At 43.6% G+C, this 16,236-nt stretch overlaps 2 protein-coding genes across 3 annotated transcripts in view; one reads left to right on the top strand and one right to left on the bottom strand.

Moving 5' to 3' along the window:
• spo11 (SPO11 meiotic protein covalently bound to DSB) overlaps window positions 1-16,236 on the top strand; it is a 130,292-nt gene that overhangs the window by 26,456 nt on the left and 87,600 nt on the right. The window lies entirely within an intron of this gene.
• Window positions 12,327-16,236, bottom strand: part of bmp7.1 (bone morphogenetic protein 7, gene 1) — a 55,186-nt gene continuing 51,276 nt past the window's right edge. Inside the window, exons 4-7 of the mRNA NM_203866.1 lie at window positions 15,331-15,528; window positions 14,343-14,419; window positions 14,072-14,182; window positions 12,327-13,026 (exon numbers count right to left, since the gene is read on the bottom strand). Coding sequence (NP_989197.1) covers window positions 12,877-13,026; window positions 14,072-14,182; window positions 14,343-14,419; window positions 15,331-15,528 — 536 coding nt within the window. The 3' untranslated portion in view covers window positions 12,327-12,876. The remainder of the gene's footprint in view (window positions 13,027-14,071; window positions 14,183-14,342; window positions 14,420-15,330; window positions 15,529-16,236) is intronic.

The raw sequence follows: 16,236 nt of genomic DNA, 5'->3' as shown, positions 1-16,236 counted from the left end.
CCATAGTGTTTCCCTTAGACAGTACAGTATGGGGGTACAGCTTATTGTGTGCCCAGAACATTCCTTCTCTGTATATTTGTATTTATACATATGGGTAGGGGGTGCCATAGTGTTTCCCTTAGACAGTACAGTATGGGGGTACAGCTTATTGTGTGCCTAGAACATTCCTTCTCTGTATATTTGTATTTATACATATGGGTAGGAGGTGCCATAGTGTTTCCCTTAGACAGTACAGTATGGGGGTACAGCTTATTGTGTGCCCAGAACATTCCTTCTCTGTATATTTGTATTTATACATATGGGTAGGAGGTGCCATAGTGTTTCCCTTAGACAGTACAGTATGGGGGTACAGCTTATTGTGTGCCCAGAACATTCCTTCTCTGTATATTTGTATTTATACATATGGGTAGGGGGTGCCATAGTGTTTACCTTAGACAGTACAGTATGGGGGTACAGCTTATTGTGTGCCCAGAACATTCCTTCTCTGTATATTTGTATTTATACATATGGGTAGGGGGTGCCATAGTGTTTCCCTTAGACAGTACAGTATGGGGGTACAGCTTATTTTTGTGCCCAGAACATTCCTTCTCTGTATATTTGTATTTATACATATGGGTAGGGGGTGCCATAGTGTTTCCCTTAGACAGTACAGTATGGGGGTACAGCTTATTGTGTGCCCAGAACATTCCCTCTCTGTATATTTGTATTTATACATATGGGTAGGAGGTGCCATAGTGTTTCCCTTAGACAGTACAGTATGAGGGTACAGCTTATTGTGTGCCCAGAACATTCCTTCTCTGTATATTTGTATTTATACATATGGGAGGGAGCTGCCATATTGTTCCATGTGCATGTATGTTGCTCAGACACACGGCGTAGGATGGAGAATGACGAGCGAGCGGAGTTATGCCCTAATTATACAGTTTGGAGAGAGCAAAGTTCCTAATGGAAATATGAGCTAGGGCTGCCCCCCCATCGGCCCATTTATTGCTAATGTAAATATAGGTTAGAGAGCAGCAAGATTTGCTTTTAATGAGAATGCAGAGGAGCGGGGGCCATTAGTCACTGTGTGGATGTGTTTATGCAGGGGGAGATGAAATAGCTCTGTTTGTATAAGTAACTGCGCTACTAACCCTGCACTGACATTATTCCCCTTTGGCACAAGGAGCCAGAACATCAGGGCAACTCAGTTTCCTACTGTCCCTTATCCCCCTACTGTCTCCATCTTGCTCTTATGTACCCATCTTCTGCTTATTTCTTGATCTTGCCCTACTTGCTGCTGTCCCAAACTTGTCCTACTGCCACCATCTTGCCCTACTCAATCTTGTCCCACAGTCTCCATCTTGCCCTACTGTCTCCATCTTGCCCTACTGTCTCCATCTTGTCCTACTGTCTCCATCTTGTCCTACTGTCTCCATCTTGTCCTACTGTCTCCATCTTGTCCTACTGTCTCCATCTTGTCCTACTGTCTCCATCTTGCCCTACTGTCTCCATCTTACCCTACTGTCTCCATCTTGCCCTACTGTCTCCATCTTACCCTACTGTCTCCATCTTACCCTACTGTCCCCATCTTGTCCTACTGTCTCCATCTTGCCCTACTGTCTCCATCTTGTCCTACTGTCTCCATCTTGTCCTACTGTCTCCATCTTGTCCTACTGTCTCCATCTTGTCCTACTGTCTCCATCTTGCCCTACTGTCTCCATCTTGTCCTACTGTCTCCATCTTGCCCTACTGTCTCCATCTTGTCCTACTGTCTCCATCTTGTCCTACTGTCTTCATCTTGCCCTGCTTTCCCCATCTTGCCCTACTGTCCCCATCTTGCCCTACTGTCTCCATCTTGCCCTACTGTCTCCATCTTGCCCTACTGTCTCCATCTTGCCCTACTGTCTCCATCTTGCCCTACTGTCTCCATCTTGTCCTACTATCTCCATCTTGCCCTACTGTCTCCATCTTGCCCTACTGTCTCCATCTTGTCCTACTGTCTCCATCTTGCACTACTGTCTCCATCTTGCCCTACTGTCTCCATCTTGTCCTACTGTCTCCATCTTGCCCTACTGTCTCCATCTTGCCCTACTGTCTCCATCTTGCCCTACTGTCCCCATCTTGCCCTACTGTCCCCATCTTGCCCTACTGTCTCCATCTTTAGATTTAAAAAAAAATCTAAATAAATTTGAACTATTTCTTCTCTTGATCTACCAGTTCTGTTTGCCCGGCATCACATTGAATTAATAAAATAATAATTATAATAGTAATAAACAGCATGCTTCTTAATAAATAATAATATGGAATAAAATAAGAGAATAAAAGAATAAAATAATTTTATTACTTTACTGAAATGATGCTAAATTAGATCTTCTTCTTCCTCGCTGGGTCTCCTCTATACCGGCCTCAGCCTGTGGGATACGCGACGCGCTTTAGGACAGTTCATGCCATCAGTTTGCTAATTTAATGTAAAGTTTATTCTTGTGGAATTTTAATTTCTCCGCCATTTCTAAAAGTCAGTGTTCTTACAGAATCAGCCCCTTTCAAGGGCAACGTAGGGTGCTCAAGGCCAATAGTAACGGACATATTGGCCATTCGAATTTAGGCAACTGTTATACTGGAGGAATTGATACAGGTATGGGACCTGGGTTTTCCGGAGATCATTCAGTAATTTGGATCTCGATAACGTAAGTCTGCTAAAAATCTATGAAATATTGAATAAACCCAATAGGGCTGTTCTGCCCCAATAAGGGGTAATTATATCTTAGTTGGGATCAAGTACAGGTACTGTTTTATTATTACAGAGAAAAGGGAATCATTTAACCATTAAATAAACCCAATAGGGCTGTTCTGCCCCAATAAGGGGTAATTATATCTTAGTTGGGATCAAGTACAGGTACTGTTTTATTATTACAGAGAAAAGGGAATCATTTAACCATGAAATAAACCCAATAGGGCTGTTCTGCCCCAATAAGGGGTAATTATATCTTAGTTGGGATCAAGTACAGGTACTGTTTTATTATTACAGAGAAAAGGGAATCATTTAACCATGAAATAAACCCAATAGGGCTGTTCTGCCCCCAATAAGGGGTAATTATATCTTAGTTGGGATCAAGTACAGGTACTGTTTTATTATTACAGAGAAAAGGGAATCATTTAACCATGAAATAAACCCAATAGGGCTGTTCTGCCCCAATAAGGGGTAATTATATCTTAGTTGGGATCAAAGAAAATGGGTTTCCGGATAAGAGATCCCATACCTGTATCATTGAAAGGAAGCAGAGCAGATATACAAAGCAGTTTGGGTAGAATTTGATGTACACATGTTCATCCCAATGCCTTAATTCTCTCTGAATGATGATGGGGTTTAACCTCGCTAGAAGGCCAAGACCAGCTTAGAAGACAAAAATATTAAGTGAGACCTTGTGGCCACAATTCTTCAAGCCTACAGGACGGCAGCCATAGAACCTTCCATCCCATTATCCTAGATAACATGTTCCGTGGCGCTGATTGTATTATTCTAGGCTCCTCTCCGGAGAAGCCGACATGGAGCTCTTTAATCATCCCTCCCCGTTCTGTTTGTCAGCGCTGAGCATTTCATTGCCTCGGGTCCTGCCCCGGAATTGTTTACAAATGTCTCCACCGATTCCAAACAGAGAAAAAAAAAAAATTCAGTGGAAAATTCAAAGCAAACAACTCAAGGTGAATCGAAGTAGATATTTTTGTTTGTGGCTGAAAACGTTTCTGTAAACCGTTCCAAACGTCAGCAATGCCACAAACAAGTGTGTTATTGTTTTCATTGTGTCCGGTAGGTCCTGTCTCATTTTGGCCCCTGAGACTTACTGATTCCCCCCCCCAAACCCAATGAAAGGAATATAGGGCCTTTCCTGATGTAGATATCGAGATACGAGATGTAGATATGGAATTATTGCCCTGTTGGGTAAGAGCCAATCACATTGTCCCACTAGGGTTGGATTCTACCTTTCCATTTCCCTTTATGTGTGGGCTGTTTCCTCTGTGGTGCCTCCGGTTTTATGGAGATGACTCGGAACTCTTTTTGCAGTAAACACAACACAACATTTTCTTTTTGTAAAACAGCTGTTGACTAGGGATGGGCGAAATGTTTCGCCAGGCATGGATTCGCTGCGAATTTCCGCGTTTCGCCATTGGCGGATTGTTTCGCGACACGGATGAAAAAATTTGCAGCACGTCCAAAAATTGTTGCAGCGTCAAAACAAATAGTCAAAACAATAAATAGTTGCAGGCATCAAAGAATAGTCGCGGCGTCAAAATAAATAGTCACGGCATCAAAATAAATAGTCACGGCATCAAAATAAATAGTCGCGGCGTCAAAACAAATAGTTGTGGGCGTCAAAGAATAGTCGCGGCGTCAAAATAAATAGTCGCAGCATCAAAAGAATAGTCGCGGGCGACAAATTTTTTTACGCGTGACATTTTCGCCATTTGGCGAATCTTTTGAAAGCGAAATGGGACAGATTCGCTCATCACTATTGTTGACATCTGTAATCAAACCTCAATCAGGAACTTTTACTAATTTCTGCCTGGTAAATAGAGACACAAATGGAACTCAAGGCAAAACTTGCCCCATTCTGCCACGGTTTCTGGAATGGCCTTTTCCATTGGACTCCTATGAATGTAGAAGGGATTTATGGGAAACTTTCAGTTATATATATACGGAATATACACATATAAAGGGCCCCTAACACTAAGGAGCCCATTTACGAAAGGTTGTGTCTTTTTTTCCCATGATTCTTATATTTTTTGCTCACATTTGTGCAGAAAAAATTAGATTTTTTTCAGTTTTTATTATCAAATTTTTATTGTATCAAAATTGCGACAAATCCCAAAATAAAAATATGCCATCTAAAAGCTGTTAAGGATGTGTAGAAGTCAATGGCAATTGCACTTTTTCAATTTGGCTAATCTTTTTTTGTTTTGTGGTTTTTGATTTTCGTATTCATTCATTTAGCGACAAAATCGGAAAATTTGTCTTGAGTTTTTTTTCATTTGCTATTTTTCATCCAAATCAATTGGCATTCGTTTTCTCAGAGAAAATCCACTTCTTCGTGGTTTTAAAAACCACAAACACGAGAAATGGAAATGCCCTTTATCCTAATGCCTCAATTGTACAGAAAATTTCAATTGAACTGAAATGTAAAAATTGCCGAAATTTTGCAAAACAAATTGTTGAACTTTGTTATTTTTATAAACTCAAACACAGACAAAAAAAAACACCATCACAATGCATTATAGCTGGCGTTTTTACAAAGAAACTCAAATCGGGGAAAAAGATAATTGTAAGAGGAAAAGTAAAAACTCAATCGCAACAAAAATCACCCTGTTCCATTTATTTTACAAAAACTCAATTTGGAAATGTGAATTTGAAAATGTAAAAAAAAAACTGAAATCACATTTTTTGTCACGATTTTCCTTATTTACGGAAAAAAACATTATGATAAATTTGCATTATAAGGTGTATAATCACCTGCCTGGGCGGGGCTATAAATTTTGATATCCAGTAAAAACGTATTCAGTTCTCAATAGTATCGGTTCGTCTCCAAAATGAAATAGAAATGTCCTCTTTGTGCATCAGTCTTTGATTTAGATAATCATATTAGGGACTAGTGTTTCTAAAAATGTCAAAAGTTCTATATAAATTGTGTCAACATGAAAATATTATTCTAAAAACTATGAGATTGTATAAGTATTTAGCCTAGGTTGTATCAATCAACTAGCAATGCACAGGCCAACGCTGTCAGCTTCAGCATCAAACCATGACTGACAGCCTGTCCAACCATTACCTGTTCAGGGACCAGTTGAGCCCATGGGGCTGCCAATAAGATTCCTCTCCTGACAGGTCTCTCATTCAAGGAAGAAGTCATGGAGGGTGAATTGCACACCATGTTCTAGATCAGTGGTTCCCAACCTTCCTAATGCCGCGACCCTTTAATACAGTTCCTCATGTTGTGGTGACCCCCCAACCATAAAATTATCCCTAAGACCATTGGAAATATGTGTTTTCCGACGGTCTTAGGCGACCCCTGTGAAAGGGTCATTCGACCCCCAAAGGGGTCCCGACCCACAGGTTGAGAACCGCTGTTCTAGATGCTTCATAAATACATAAAGCCAACAGTCCGTCTGTGGGGCCCTCAGGAGATCCTGTTTAACTGATATCTGGCCAAAAACCATACAGATATCAATCAACAGGTTTGAAAATGCCACTGGACAAGGACTGTACTCTCCCAGTGGGTCTCTGTAGGCCCTAGCTATGATCCAGTTGTTTGGCAACCTTGCCCAATGAGCGGAACTTACTATGTATTAAAGCTAAGCAAACATTCTATCACTTTTCATGACAATATGGGCCATTTGGGGGGGTGGAGTCTATGGATAATAGTTCAATGTACTAATCACAGCAACATGTATGGCAGCCAATCCTAGAACAAAAAATACAGATGGGTAAAGCAGGTCATACACATGTCGATAAAATCGTACAAAACCTAGTTTCGTATATTTTTGGCTCAGTTATCGATAATTTTCATACCATGGCAACCATCGTAGGGCAGAACTGCAGCTCCATCTGTATTTCCTGAATATCATCTCCAACCTATATCTGGCCTAAAATTGGGCAGATAACAATTGGGGAGGTTGGATTTTCCTGTTGGATCGGCGACTACATCGGCTCGTTGATATGGCAAAGTTCTCTAATGTTTTGATCCCACTTTCAAGCTGAAAGTCAACAACCAAGATTGAGAGCCGTTAATCAAAACTTACCTCATTCCCCCGGGGCGACGTAGCGAGCAGTTTCGATGACTTCCCAGTAACAAGGCGTCGAATGGCAGCACCGCACTGAATATGTTAAGGCATAACCCAGCAGTCACGAGGGACACTCGGCGCTCCGTGTACCTCGCCTGTGGTCGAAGTCACTTTGAATTTGTTCCAGCTCTTTGGCTGTAAGCACAGAACAAGGTCAGAAGGAGCCGGGGGGGGAGAGGGAGCAAAAGGCTGAAGGCTGTTTCACGTGCATGTTTGTACACCCCTGGCCTGCTGGGAGGAGATGAGCCTCCATGGTGCACCAACACCAAGTGGACAATCACATGTGGTTTTTGTACCTTTCTCCTACACAGTCAGAATCTCACAGGATTAACCTGGTTGGAAATAAGCGACTGGTCCAATATCGCACATTTTGGGCAGCGCACGCATGTATCCATGTATCAGCACCCTGAAGTTCTGCTGTGGTTTTTGTACCTTTCTCCTACACAGTCAGAATCTCACAGGATTAACCTGGTTGGAAATAAGCAACTGGTCCAATATCGCACATTTTGGGCAGTACACGCATATATCCAACCAAGTTCAGCACCCTGCAGTTCTGCTGCCTACCAACGCTGATTTCCCCGACGGGACTACCCAACCGATATCTGGCCTAAAATTGGCCAGATATTGATCTGGGAGGTTGGATTTTCCTGTCGGATTGGGGATTGCATCGTCTCATTGATGTGGCCCTCACTCTGATGGCTCCTGTTCGCATCGTAATTCTATCATTTGGCCCTCGGCATTGCCCACCCTAGATGAGCCTCCATGGTGCACCCACACCAAGTGGACAATCACATGTGTATTTTGTACCTTTCTCCTACACAGTCAGAATCTTACACTCACGTCTATCAGGATTAACCTGGTTGGAAATAAGGGACTGGTCCAATATCACACATTTTGGGCAGCACATGCATGTATCCAACCATGTTCAGCACCCTGCAGTTCTGGGTTGGTCATTACACCATTTATGGCCTACCAACGCTGAAAATCCAGGGAGGTTGGATTTTCCTGTCGGATCGGGGACTGCATCGGCTCGTTATGTGTTCCACTCCTGTTCCCATCGTAATTCTATCGTTTGGCCCTCGGCATTGCCCACCCATATCGGTGGAAAGGTCCACTCGTTTGGCAAGAGCAGATATTATAGTGTATGGCCACCTTTAGGCTGATGTCCCACGGAGTGTGTTAGTCACCCGCAATACATCTCTGCTAAGCGCAGCTAACTGCTCCAAAATGTCTCTCCACCAAGAACAATAGGAGTCACTGGTGGAAAGGCCTTCGTATTGCTTTGGTTTCCCGAAGTCGAGCAAAGTTGTCTGCAGTAGAAACTTTGCGCAACTTTGGAAAACTGAAGTGCTGCAGTGATTCCGGTGGAAAGGCATTTCGGAGTGGGGTGTATATGTGTGTTTGTGATTGTGTAGATGACTGCAGATTTACATACCACCGCCTAATGGAACTTGCTTGTGGTTGGCTTTTTACTAGGTATTTGGCTCTAATTAAAGAGAACAGCCTTAGAGCCCAGGGTTATTTCCAGTGCTGAGAAAAATGTAACTCCTTGCAGTCTCTGAACGTCCCTCTCTCCCGACTTACTGTTTATTCCGTACGAGCTGCAACACTTGCTTTATTTCAAATGCAGCGGCTTCATGTATTGTGTAATATGCACGAGCCTAACGTGTGAAAAGTACAATTAGCGCAATCAGCACTCAGCAAGTACTGAATGGAAAGGGCATGTCTCTCAGGGATAACTTGGCCTTTGAAGATTCTGACCATATTGGAACTTCCAGAAAGAAGAGAAATACAAATATGGCCACCTTTTTTTCGAATAACTCACAAATTACTCAGAACCAGTTTCAGAACTTAGTCATCTTATTAAGACAGGGGTGGCCAGACCTTTTTCATCGGCGATAGACCGATGACCGGGGATGTGGAAGTGTGGCGTGGATGCATATATGAACGTCAGACACTCCAGCCTCGGTATTTGGTAGAACAACCATCAGGGAGAAGAACTGAAACCAAGTGCTTTCCATAGCCAACAGTGAGCTCTCTACTAACAGTTTGGACCTCTCTTCTTTTGCAAACTGCTCCACTTCTCCCAGACTTGATGGATTCCTTCTCCCAACGGCAGCAGATTTCCCCACAAGAGTTCAACGGGATTTAGACCTGGGATCATTGCTAGCCAATGGCTCATTGTTCTGCTGGAAGACCCTTTGATCTGCAACCAAGACCCAGGTTTCTGGCACTCGGTCAACATTGCCCTCCGAAATTTCTTGGTAATCTCCTCATTTCACGATGCACAGACTCAAGACACCCAATGCCAGGGGCAGCAAAGCAACCCCAAAACCTCAGCTAAGCCTGTTCTATGTTATGTTTGGCTGTAAAGATGGTCGTCTTTTATTTGAAGGTCTCATTTTGTCCCATAAACAAGAAATTGTTGTGCTTTACCAAAAAGCCATGGATTTATCCCGGGCCTCCTACCATAGAGTCCCTTTTACTGACTTGTTCATTGTTGGGGCAAGTTGAAACAATTCGAAAAAAGTTTTTTGTCTCCCATGTGCCTCAAACTTTATATGACATTGTATGGGGCAGACACAGGAGCATTAAGGTCTCTAGAGATGGACTTGTAGCCTTCAGACTCTCCATGTTTTCTTACCCCCCTCTCTGTTTTTTTTTTTCTTTTGTCCATTGTTCAGTACACAGACAATTCTTTTACAAAAATACCAGTTAATAAGGTTTCAGCGCTTTATTTTAATCTTCCCAGTCAAGTCAGATTAACTGCAGTCTTATTCTTTTCCTTTGTGTAGAAGTCCATTCTTTTACAAAGTATAAGAGGACAATTGTGTTCATTTTTGGATTTACAAGCAGAATAAAAATTTAAATGGACAGAACACAATCCTTTCCCAGCTGCAATGTGTCTATTTTTGGGCTGTATTTTTTGCTCATTACTAAAGACCGCACGTTTCCAGCCTGTACTTCAGCTATGGCTCTGCCTAATTCGCATCCTCCACCAAACCCAACTGTCATAACATGAAGGGTCTTTTTATGTTATAATAAGTTCGCATCCTCCACCAAACCCAACTGTCATAACATGAAGGGTCTTTTTATGTAATAATAAGTTCGCATCCTCCACCAAACCGAACTGTCATAACATGAAGGGTGTTTTTATGTCATAATAAGTTTGCATCCTCCACCAAACCGAACTGACATAACATGAAGGGTGTTTTTACGTTATAATAAGTTCGCATCCTCCACCAAACCGAACTGTCATAACATGAAGGGTGTTTTTACATTATAATAAGTAGGGCTTACCCCCCCCCACCCCACCACTGATTTCCCTTGATACAGCACAATATGAGGCTATTATTTATGAACACACATTATACCTTCTCAGTGTTCACAACTCAAAAGTTGGGCAGATGAAAATGATAAAGGCAACACAATTTCAAATTTGCACCTACATGAAATGAATTTCGTACATCAAGTTGCGCTGATTCATTTTACAGCATTTTTGATTCTGAAGGCGTTATTTGAGGGTTAGAAGATATCGGAATATTCCATATTAAACTACCAAACTCTTTTTTGGTAGATTCCAGCCTGACATTTAGAGCCCAACGCTCTCCATTCTCATTCCCACCCGTTCCACGTTGGAGCTCAGGAATCACGTTCCAAATACTTTTCAGCAGGCCCTTTACACGAGCATCTGGTGTGGATTTGAGGGGTCAGGGGGGCAACAGCATTCTCAAAGCCACCTTTTCTCCTTCATCAATCATTGTTAGCCACTCTAGTGGATACGGATGCAGTGAGAGGTACATAATCGGCTGGCTGAGGGGCTCAGAAGGACAGGCCGACTCTCTAATAACTCATGTCACTAGTATCAAGGGTAAACACTCCTGTCAGGACTGACTTACTGGCTACAGTCGATCGGGGTTGAGTTGTTGGGTTGCAGAACATGAGGCGCCCATTAAAGGCCTCCTCAACCTTTCTACTTGGATTTGTCTAATAGAACTCACAGTGTCTCCGGGAGAACTACGGCCACTTTCAGCGGGAAATGGCTTCTGACTCACAGGGATTATCAAATGAAATGCAGCAACCCCCTTACTGCTATGTAAGCGCCTTCACTTTCTAACCAGTGATCCAACAGATCCATTTGACTCTGAATTTAAAGGGGAACTCCACTCAAACACAACTTAATTCCAAGCAACTTTGCAATATACATCAATTAAACAATATGCAGCCTTTTCCTGATGTTTAATGTAATAATCTGGTTTGGAACAGTTCCCTAAACCCCGCCCCCTGTTCCATAAGCCCCACCCCTGTTCCCCTGCTGGTCTGTCTGACTACTTTGTGACTCAAATAATCTGTAACAGTAGCGCCTGTCCCTCAGCCTGCCTCCTCCCAATCCCACAATTCCCTGCTGCACACGTGATGTCAATAAGGAAAGGAACATCCCAGTGCAATGCATTGAAGGTTATATAGTTCCTGCATGCTGTCTGTAAGCTGGGGAGAAGTTGTTACAATGTGTAACATCAGTGTTTTAGTCCCTCCTCCCCTGCCAGGATTACAAATGATGCAGAAAGAGAAGAACAGTTTTGCAGCTGGATTTCAGTATATAAAAATGGTATTTATTCCTACTGTTTGAAGGAACAGATTACAGGGATAGGGATATTAGGGGTTTCTGGGTTGTGGGGGGCTCTTTAACACATTTTGGTTTGGAAGTCGGAGTTGACTGAATCTGGTTGCAGGTCTGGACCCTTTCACAAAACCTCCAGGGTTGTCCTCATTGGTCATTCACCTATTTAAAGCGAAATATTTCTCAATTTCACCCCAGTATTTGGTATTGGCACTTACTGGGTATCAATCAAGCGATTCTTCATCTATAGGTCGGGCAGCAAAGTCGGCTCCCCGTGTTGTTTAGGGCAAAAAAAACCCCAAATGTTAATAATTAATTAACTCATTCATTCATTCTTAATTGTTTACCGGCTCATTGCCCCTTTACAAATCTTTCAAAAGTTGGATAAGTGTGAATATTGGACTGGAAATACTTTTAGTAGGATGTAGAGAGTGATATTCTGGGACGATTTGCAATTGGTCTTCATTTTTTATTATTTGTATTTTTTTAGTTGTTTTAGTTTTTAGTTTGGAGTTTCAGCAGCTCTTTGGTTGCTAGGGTTCAAGTTACCTTAGCAACCAGGGAGTGGTTTGGATGAGAGACTGGTATATGAATAGGGGAGGGGCTGAATAGAAAAGAAAGTTACAAAAAGTAACAATAACAATAAAACTGGAGCCTCACAGAGCAATAGGGTTTGGCTGCCGGGGTCAGTGACCCCCATTTAAAAGCTGCAAAGAGTCAGAAGAAAATAGTGCAAAAACTATATAAAAAAAATAAATAATGAAGACCAATTGAAAAGCTGCTTAGAACTGGCCATTCTATAACTCAGCCTGCTGTCCGGGAGCTGCCTGAAGGCTGCAGTGCATGCTGGGAGATGAAGTCGGCAACACAACTGGCACGGGAGACGTAGGGATTTATTATCTTTATTACCTGTACATATTTCCGTTGTCTGAAAACATATCCCCAGTCTTTGGAGTTTAATAAAGAGGCACAATTCAAACTCTCATGTACAAAAAATACCCCACGTCTCTGTTTCCCAGAATCCTCTCTGATGGCAACAGGACTCTTCTATGCTCCGTCTGCTCGAATGAACGGAACTAAGGTACAAGATCTACCCCGGCGAGAGTATAACTAAACACCAAAGGAGTGATATTAAATAGACAGCATTAGGGGCCACATCTCCGGCCCCTTCCTTGGTGGCGGTATGGCGTACACTGCAGGCAGCGGCGATCCATCTTTTCTCCATATTTACATTTTCTTGCTTGAATTAAAGGCAAAACAAACAATACCTCTCTGTCCGAGACGTTCTGCCTTTACTTAACCGATGCGGAAAAGAGTCACAGAGACCCAACGAAGAGCTCGGACACTGACGCTGAGTATGAATCTACAAAACAAGGTTACAGTCTGCGTTGCTGGGTTCGCTCGCGGCGAGTCAACGCGCCTAGAACGTTCCGTCGGCTTCAGTGGCAGCCGCAGGCCCGGACCACCATGTTTCTGTATTTCTTCAGGATGACATTGGAACTGTCGTCAAAGTAAAGGACGGAGATGGGGTTGAGCTGGGTGGGGGCGCAGCACGGCTTTGGGACGGTGTCCGGGTTAATGAAATGGACCTGCGAACAGAGACGGTAGAACTATCTGTACTTGTGTGGGTTTAGACATATGGAGGGTATAGATCAGGGCTCCCCAACCTTTCTTACTCACGAGCCACAGTCAAATGTAAAAAGACTTGGGGAGCAACACAAGCACCATAAAAGTTCATGGAGGAGCCAAATAAGGGCTGTGATTGGCTATTAGGGGCCTCTATGCACCCTATCAGCTTACAGGGGCTTTATTTGGTAGGAAATCTTGTTTTTATTCAACCTAAACTTGCCCCCAAGTCAGGAATTCAAAAATAACTCCCTGGTTTGGGGGCACTGAGAGCAACACCCAAGGGGTTGGGGAGCAACATGTTGCCCCCGAGCCAATGGTTGGGGATTACTGGTATAGATCAATGTGCAAAAAAATACACCAAATCCAGGATTTGCTTAGGGATTCAGCCTTCAGCCAAATCCCATGGTCCTGGCTGTACCCAATCCGAATTCTTAAAATCATGTGACTTTTTGCCATGTAAATCAGAAGCTGATATGCCTTAGTTTGCATTAGGGATGCACCGAACCCTGGATTTGGTTCTGGATTTGGGCCGAATCCAGGCTTTTTTTTGAAGGATTTGGTTAAATGGTCGGGGGAAAAAAATTTTTGATTTCCAATTTTTAACCCCTTCCGATTGGGGATTCAGATTCGTTTCGGGATTCAGCAGAATCTGTCAGGGTGGGTCCGGGGGTTCATTCGAACCCAAAAAAGTGGGTTTGAAAATTAGGATTCAGTCGAATCTTTCGCAAAGGATTTGGGGTTCTGCCGAATCCCAAAATAGTGGATTTGGTGCGTCCCTAGTGCAAATACGTGGGGATCCAGGAGGTATAGGGGGCTCAGTGGGGCACAGACCAATAGGCAGGTTTAATCTATATTTATTAGGGATGCACCGAATCCAGAATTTCGGTTGGGACTCTAGCACTTTAAGAAGGACTTAGAAAGCTCTAGACAACTAAAAACGACAACTGAGCGAATATTCCGATTTAAGAAAACTCAAAAACATTTACAAACCACTTTGGCCCTTACCAGCGTCTGTACGATGGCATGATTGGTGGCGTTCATGTATGAATTGAGAGGGAATGCACACTCCCCTTCACAGTAAAATGCTGCGTATCCCTCGGGGGCAATAATCCAGTCCTGGAGAAAAGATGAAATATTATCCAGCATTAGTAAATCATACACCGCGTGGCCAACATAAACCCGCCACCCAAGGATCCGTACCCGCGGGATTCAGCTGCCCGGGAAAACGTACCCCAATTGTGTGCTGTACCCGTTCTTACGCCTCGTAGTCACTTACCTGCCAGCCAAGGTCCTTGAAGCTGACGTATAACTCGTGTTTCTTGCACGCCTGCTTTTGATCAGTGCTGCTGTTTTCTACAAAATAAAATAGAAAAAGTTTAAGCTGACTGGGCAGTTGAGCCATAGAAGCTTCTACGGGGGGCGTACAGACTCCGGCACCCAAGGGGGGGTGTAAGTCACCTGATTCGGATTCTCTGAGACAAACAACATTGTTAGGACAGCTTTACCTACAGTGAGGTGGGGTAAGCAGGGGAGGGTCTAACTAACTAGGGGAGTGGCTTACATTTAGTATTATTATTACACTCGTTTATAAAGGACATATTACATGTACAGTGATACAGGCTTGGGGGTCATAACTGGAGAAATAGTTCTTTCAGTGGTGCCCAAGATTCAACATTGTACCCCAAAGGGTTCAGTGCAATATTCCAATATATGTAAAGACATAGTTTATGGACCTTGAGGATAACGAACCGAATCCGGGGCATCCCCAGTAAAAGCCATAGAGGAGGGGAAAACTATATTGTTGTGGAGGGGAGGGCTGTAGAGTTGATTAGGGGAGGGTCGTTAAACTGATTAAGGAGGGGCTATAGGGTTTATTAATCAGATACAGTGTTAGCAAGCATTAGGGCAGGGTTAAGGGGAAGCTGCACACAGGGCTGCCATCAGTAATCATGGGGTCCTATACTACTAGGGTAACAATTATTAGCCCACTGGTAGCCTGGCACCCAGGGTGGTGCACCCTGCCAACAACTAAAATGGGGCCCCACGTCAAAGAAATGCCCTCCATCTATACCATAACTCTTCCATTATCCACCCAAGCCCAGGGCTATATTTATATATAGGCACTCAAGGGCTATACCAAAGTGTGGCAGCTTTAGGGGGGTGGTCCTCAGGTACCTATATATATATATATATTATAAAGTGTAGTAGGAAGGGCCCTACACAGACACCAATCAATAGGACAAGCAGATTGTCGTGGCCCCCACCTGCAATATTTGACACCCGTAGCGCCTCTTGGCTCTTTGGTGCTTTGGATCTGTTTTGGTTCCGGTGCTTTCCGCCGGCAGATCGAATGCTGCGCAGGTGGATTTCTGTGGCTTTGAAGAACGCCACCATGAAGGGCTGTTTATTGTGCGGCCCATTGGTTCCTATCAGTCCGGCCATTTTGGGGTTGATGCTCTGTCCTGCGGGCAAAAAAAAATGACAACGGGTTTGAAAACGTCCAACAAGTTCGAATGCACGCGGGGCCCTTCATTGGGTCGGCTTTGGCCCAGGGACCAAGTAATCCGATTATCCTGATTGGCCCGGCGTGTGGGTGGCCAAACTAGGAAGGATCTGTTGATTCTGCCAACCTCAGACTGGGCTGGGAGCCATAAGTGTGGGCTCTGGGCCCTGTACGTCTCTGGTTAATTTAAATCAATAACACAAGGGCCGTTAAACAGCTCGGAGAGACCGTACGATGAACTACAATTCCCACCATTTTCCAACAGGTTAAAGTTGCTTTGTGAGGTTCCACAAAGTTCACTCTCTAAATGATCTGGGCCCATAAATAAAAACTGCCAAAGTATAAAACTCCTTCTCAGGAGAATCTTAAATTCCAGCCTGCGGGTAATCGGTGCAGAACAGAAAACAAACGCTGCCCATTAAATATGTTACAGGACTGCAGGCGACGGGTACAGAACGGGATGGGGGGGGGGGGGGCACGTTAGAGCGCCCCCAGGCCATTAACAAGAAGATTTACTGACGGAGAGAGAGGATTCTGGGCACTGGCCTATGGGACATTAATTCCCTGGTACCAAAAACATACTATAGTCAGGATCCTACAGCTTGGCTCTTATACAGGGAACTGTGAGTATCACTTATGTATTATAAGGGATAATGTACCCCCTACT

This window comes from Xenopus tropicalis, chromosome 10 (genome assembly GCF_000004195.4).
Source record: "Xenopus tropicalis strain Nigerian chromosome 10, UCB_Xtro_10.0, whole genome shotgun sequence".
In the NCBI taxonomy this organism is placed as follows: Eukaryota; Metazoa; Chordata; class Amphibia; order Anura; family Pipidae; genus Xenopus; species Xenopus tropicalis.
This window is presented reverse-complemented; position numbering and strand designations above follow the sequence as displayed.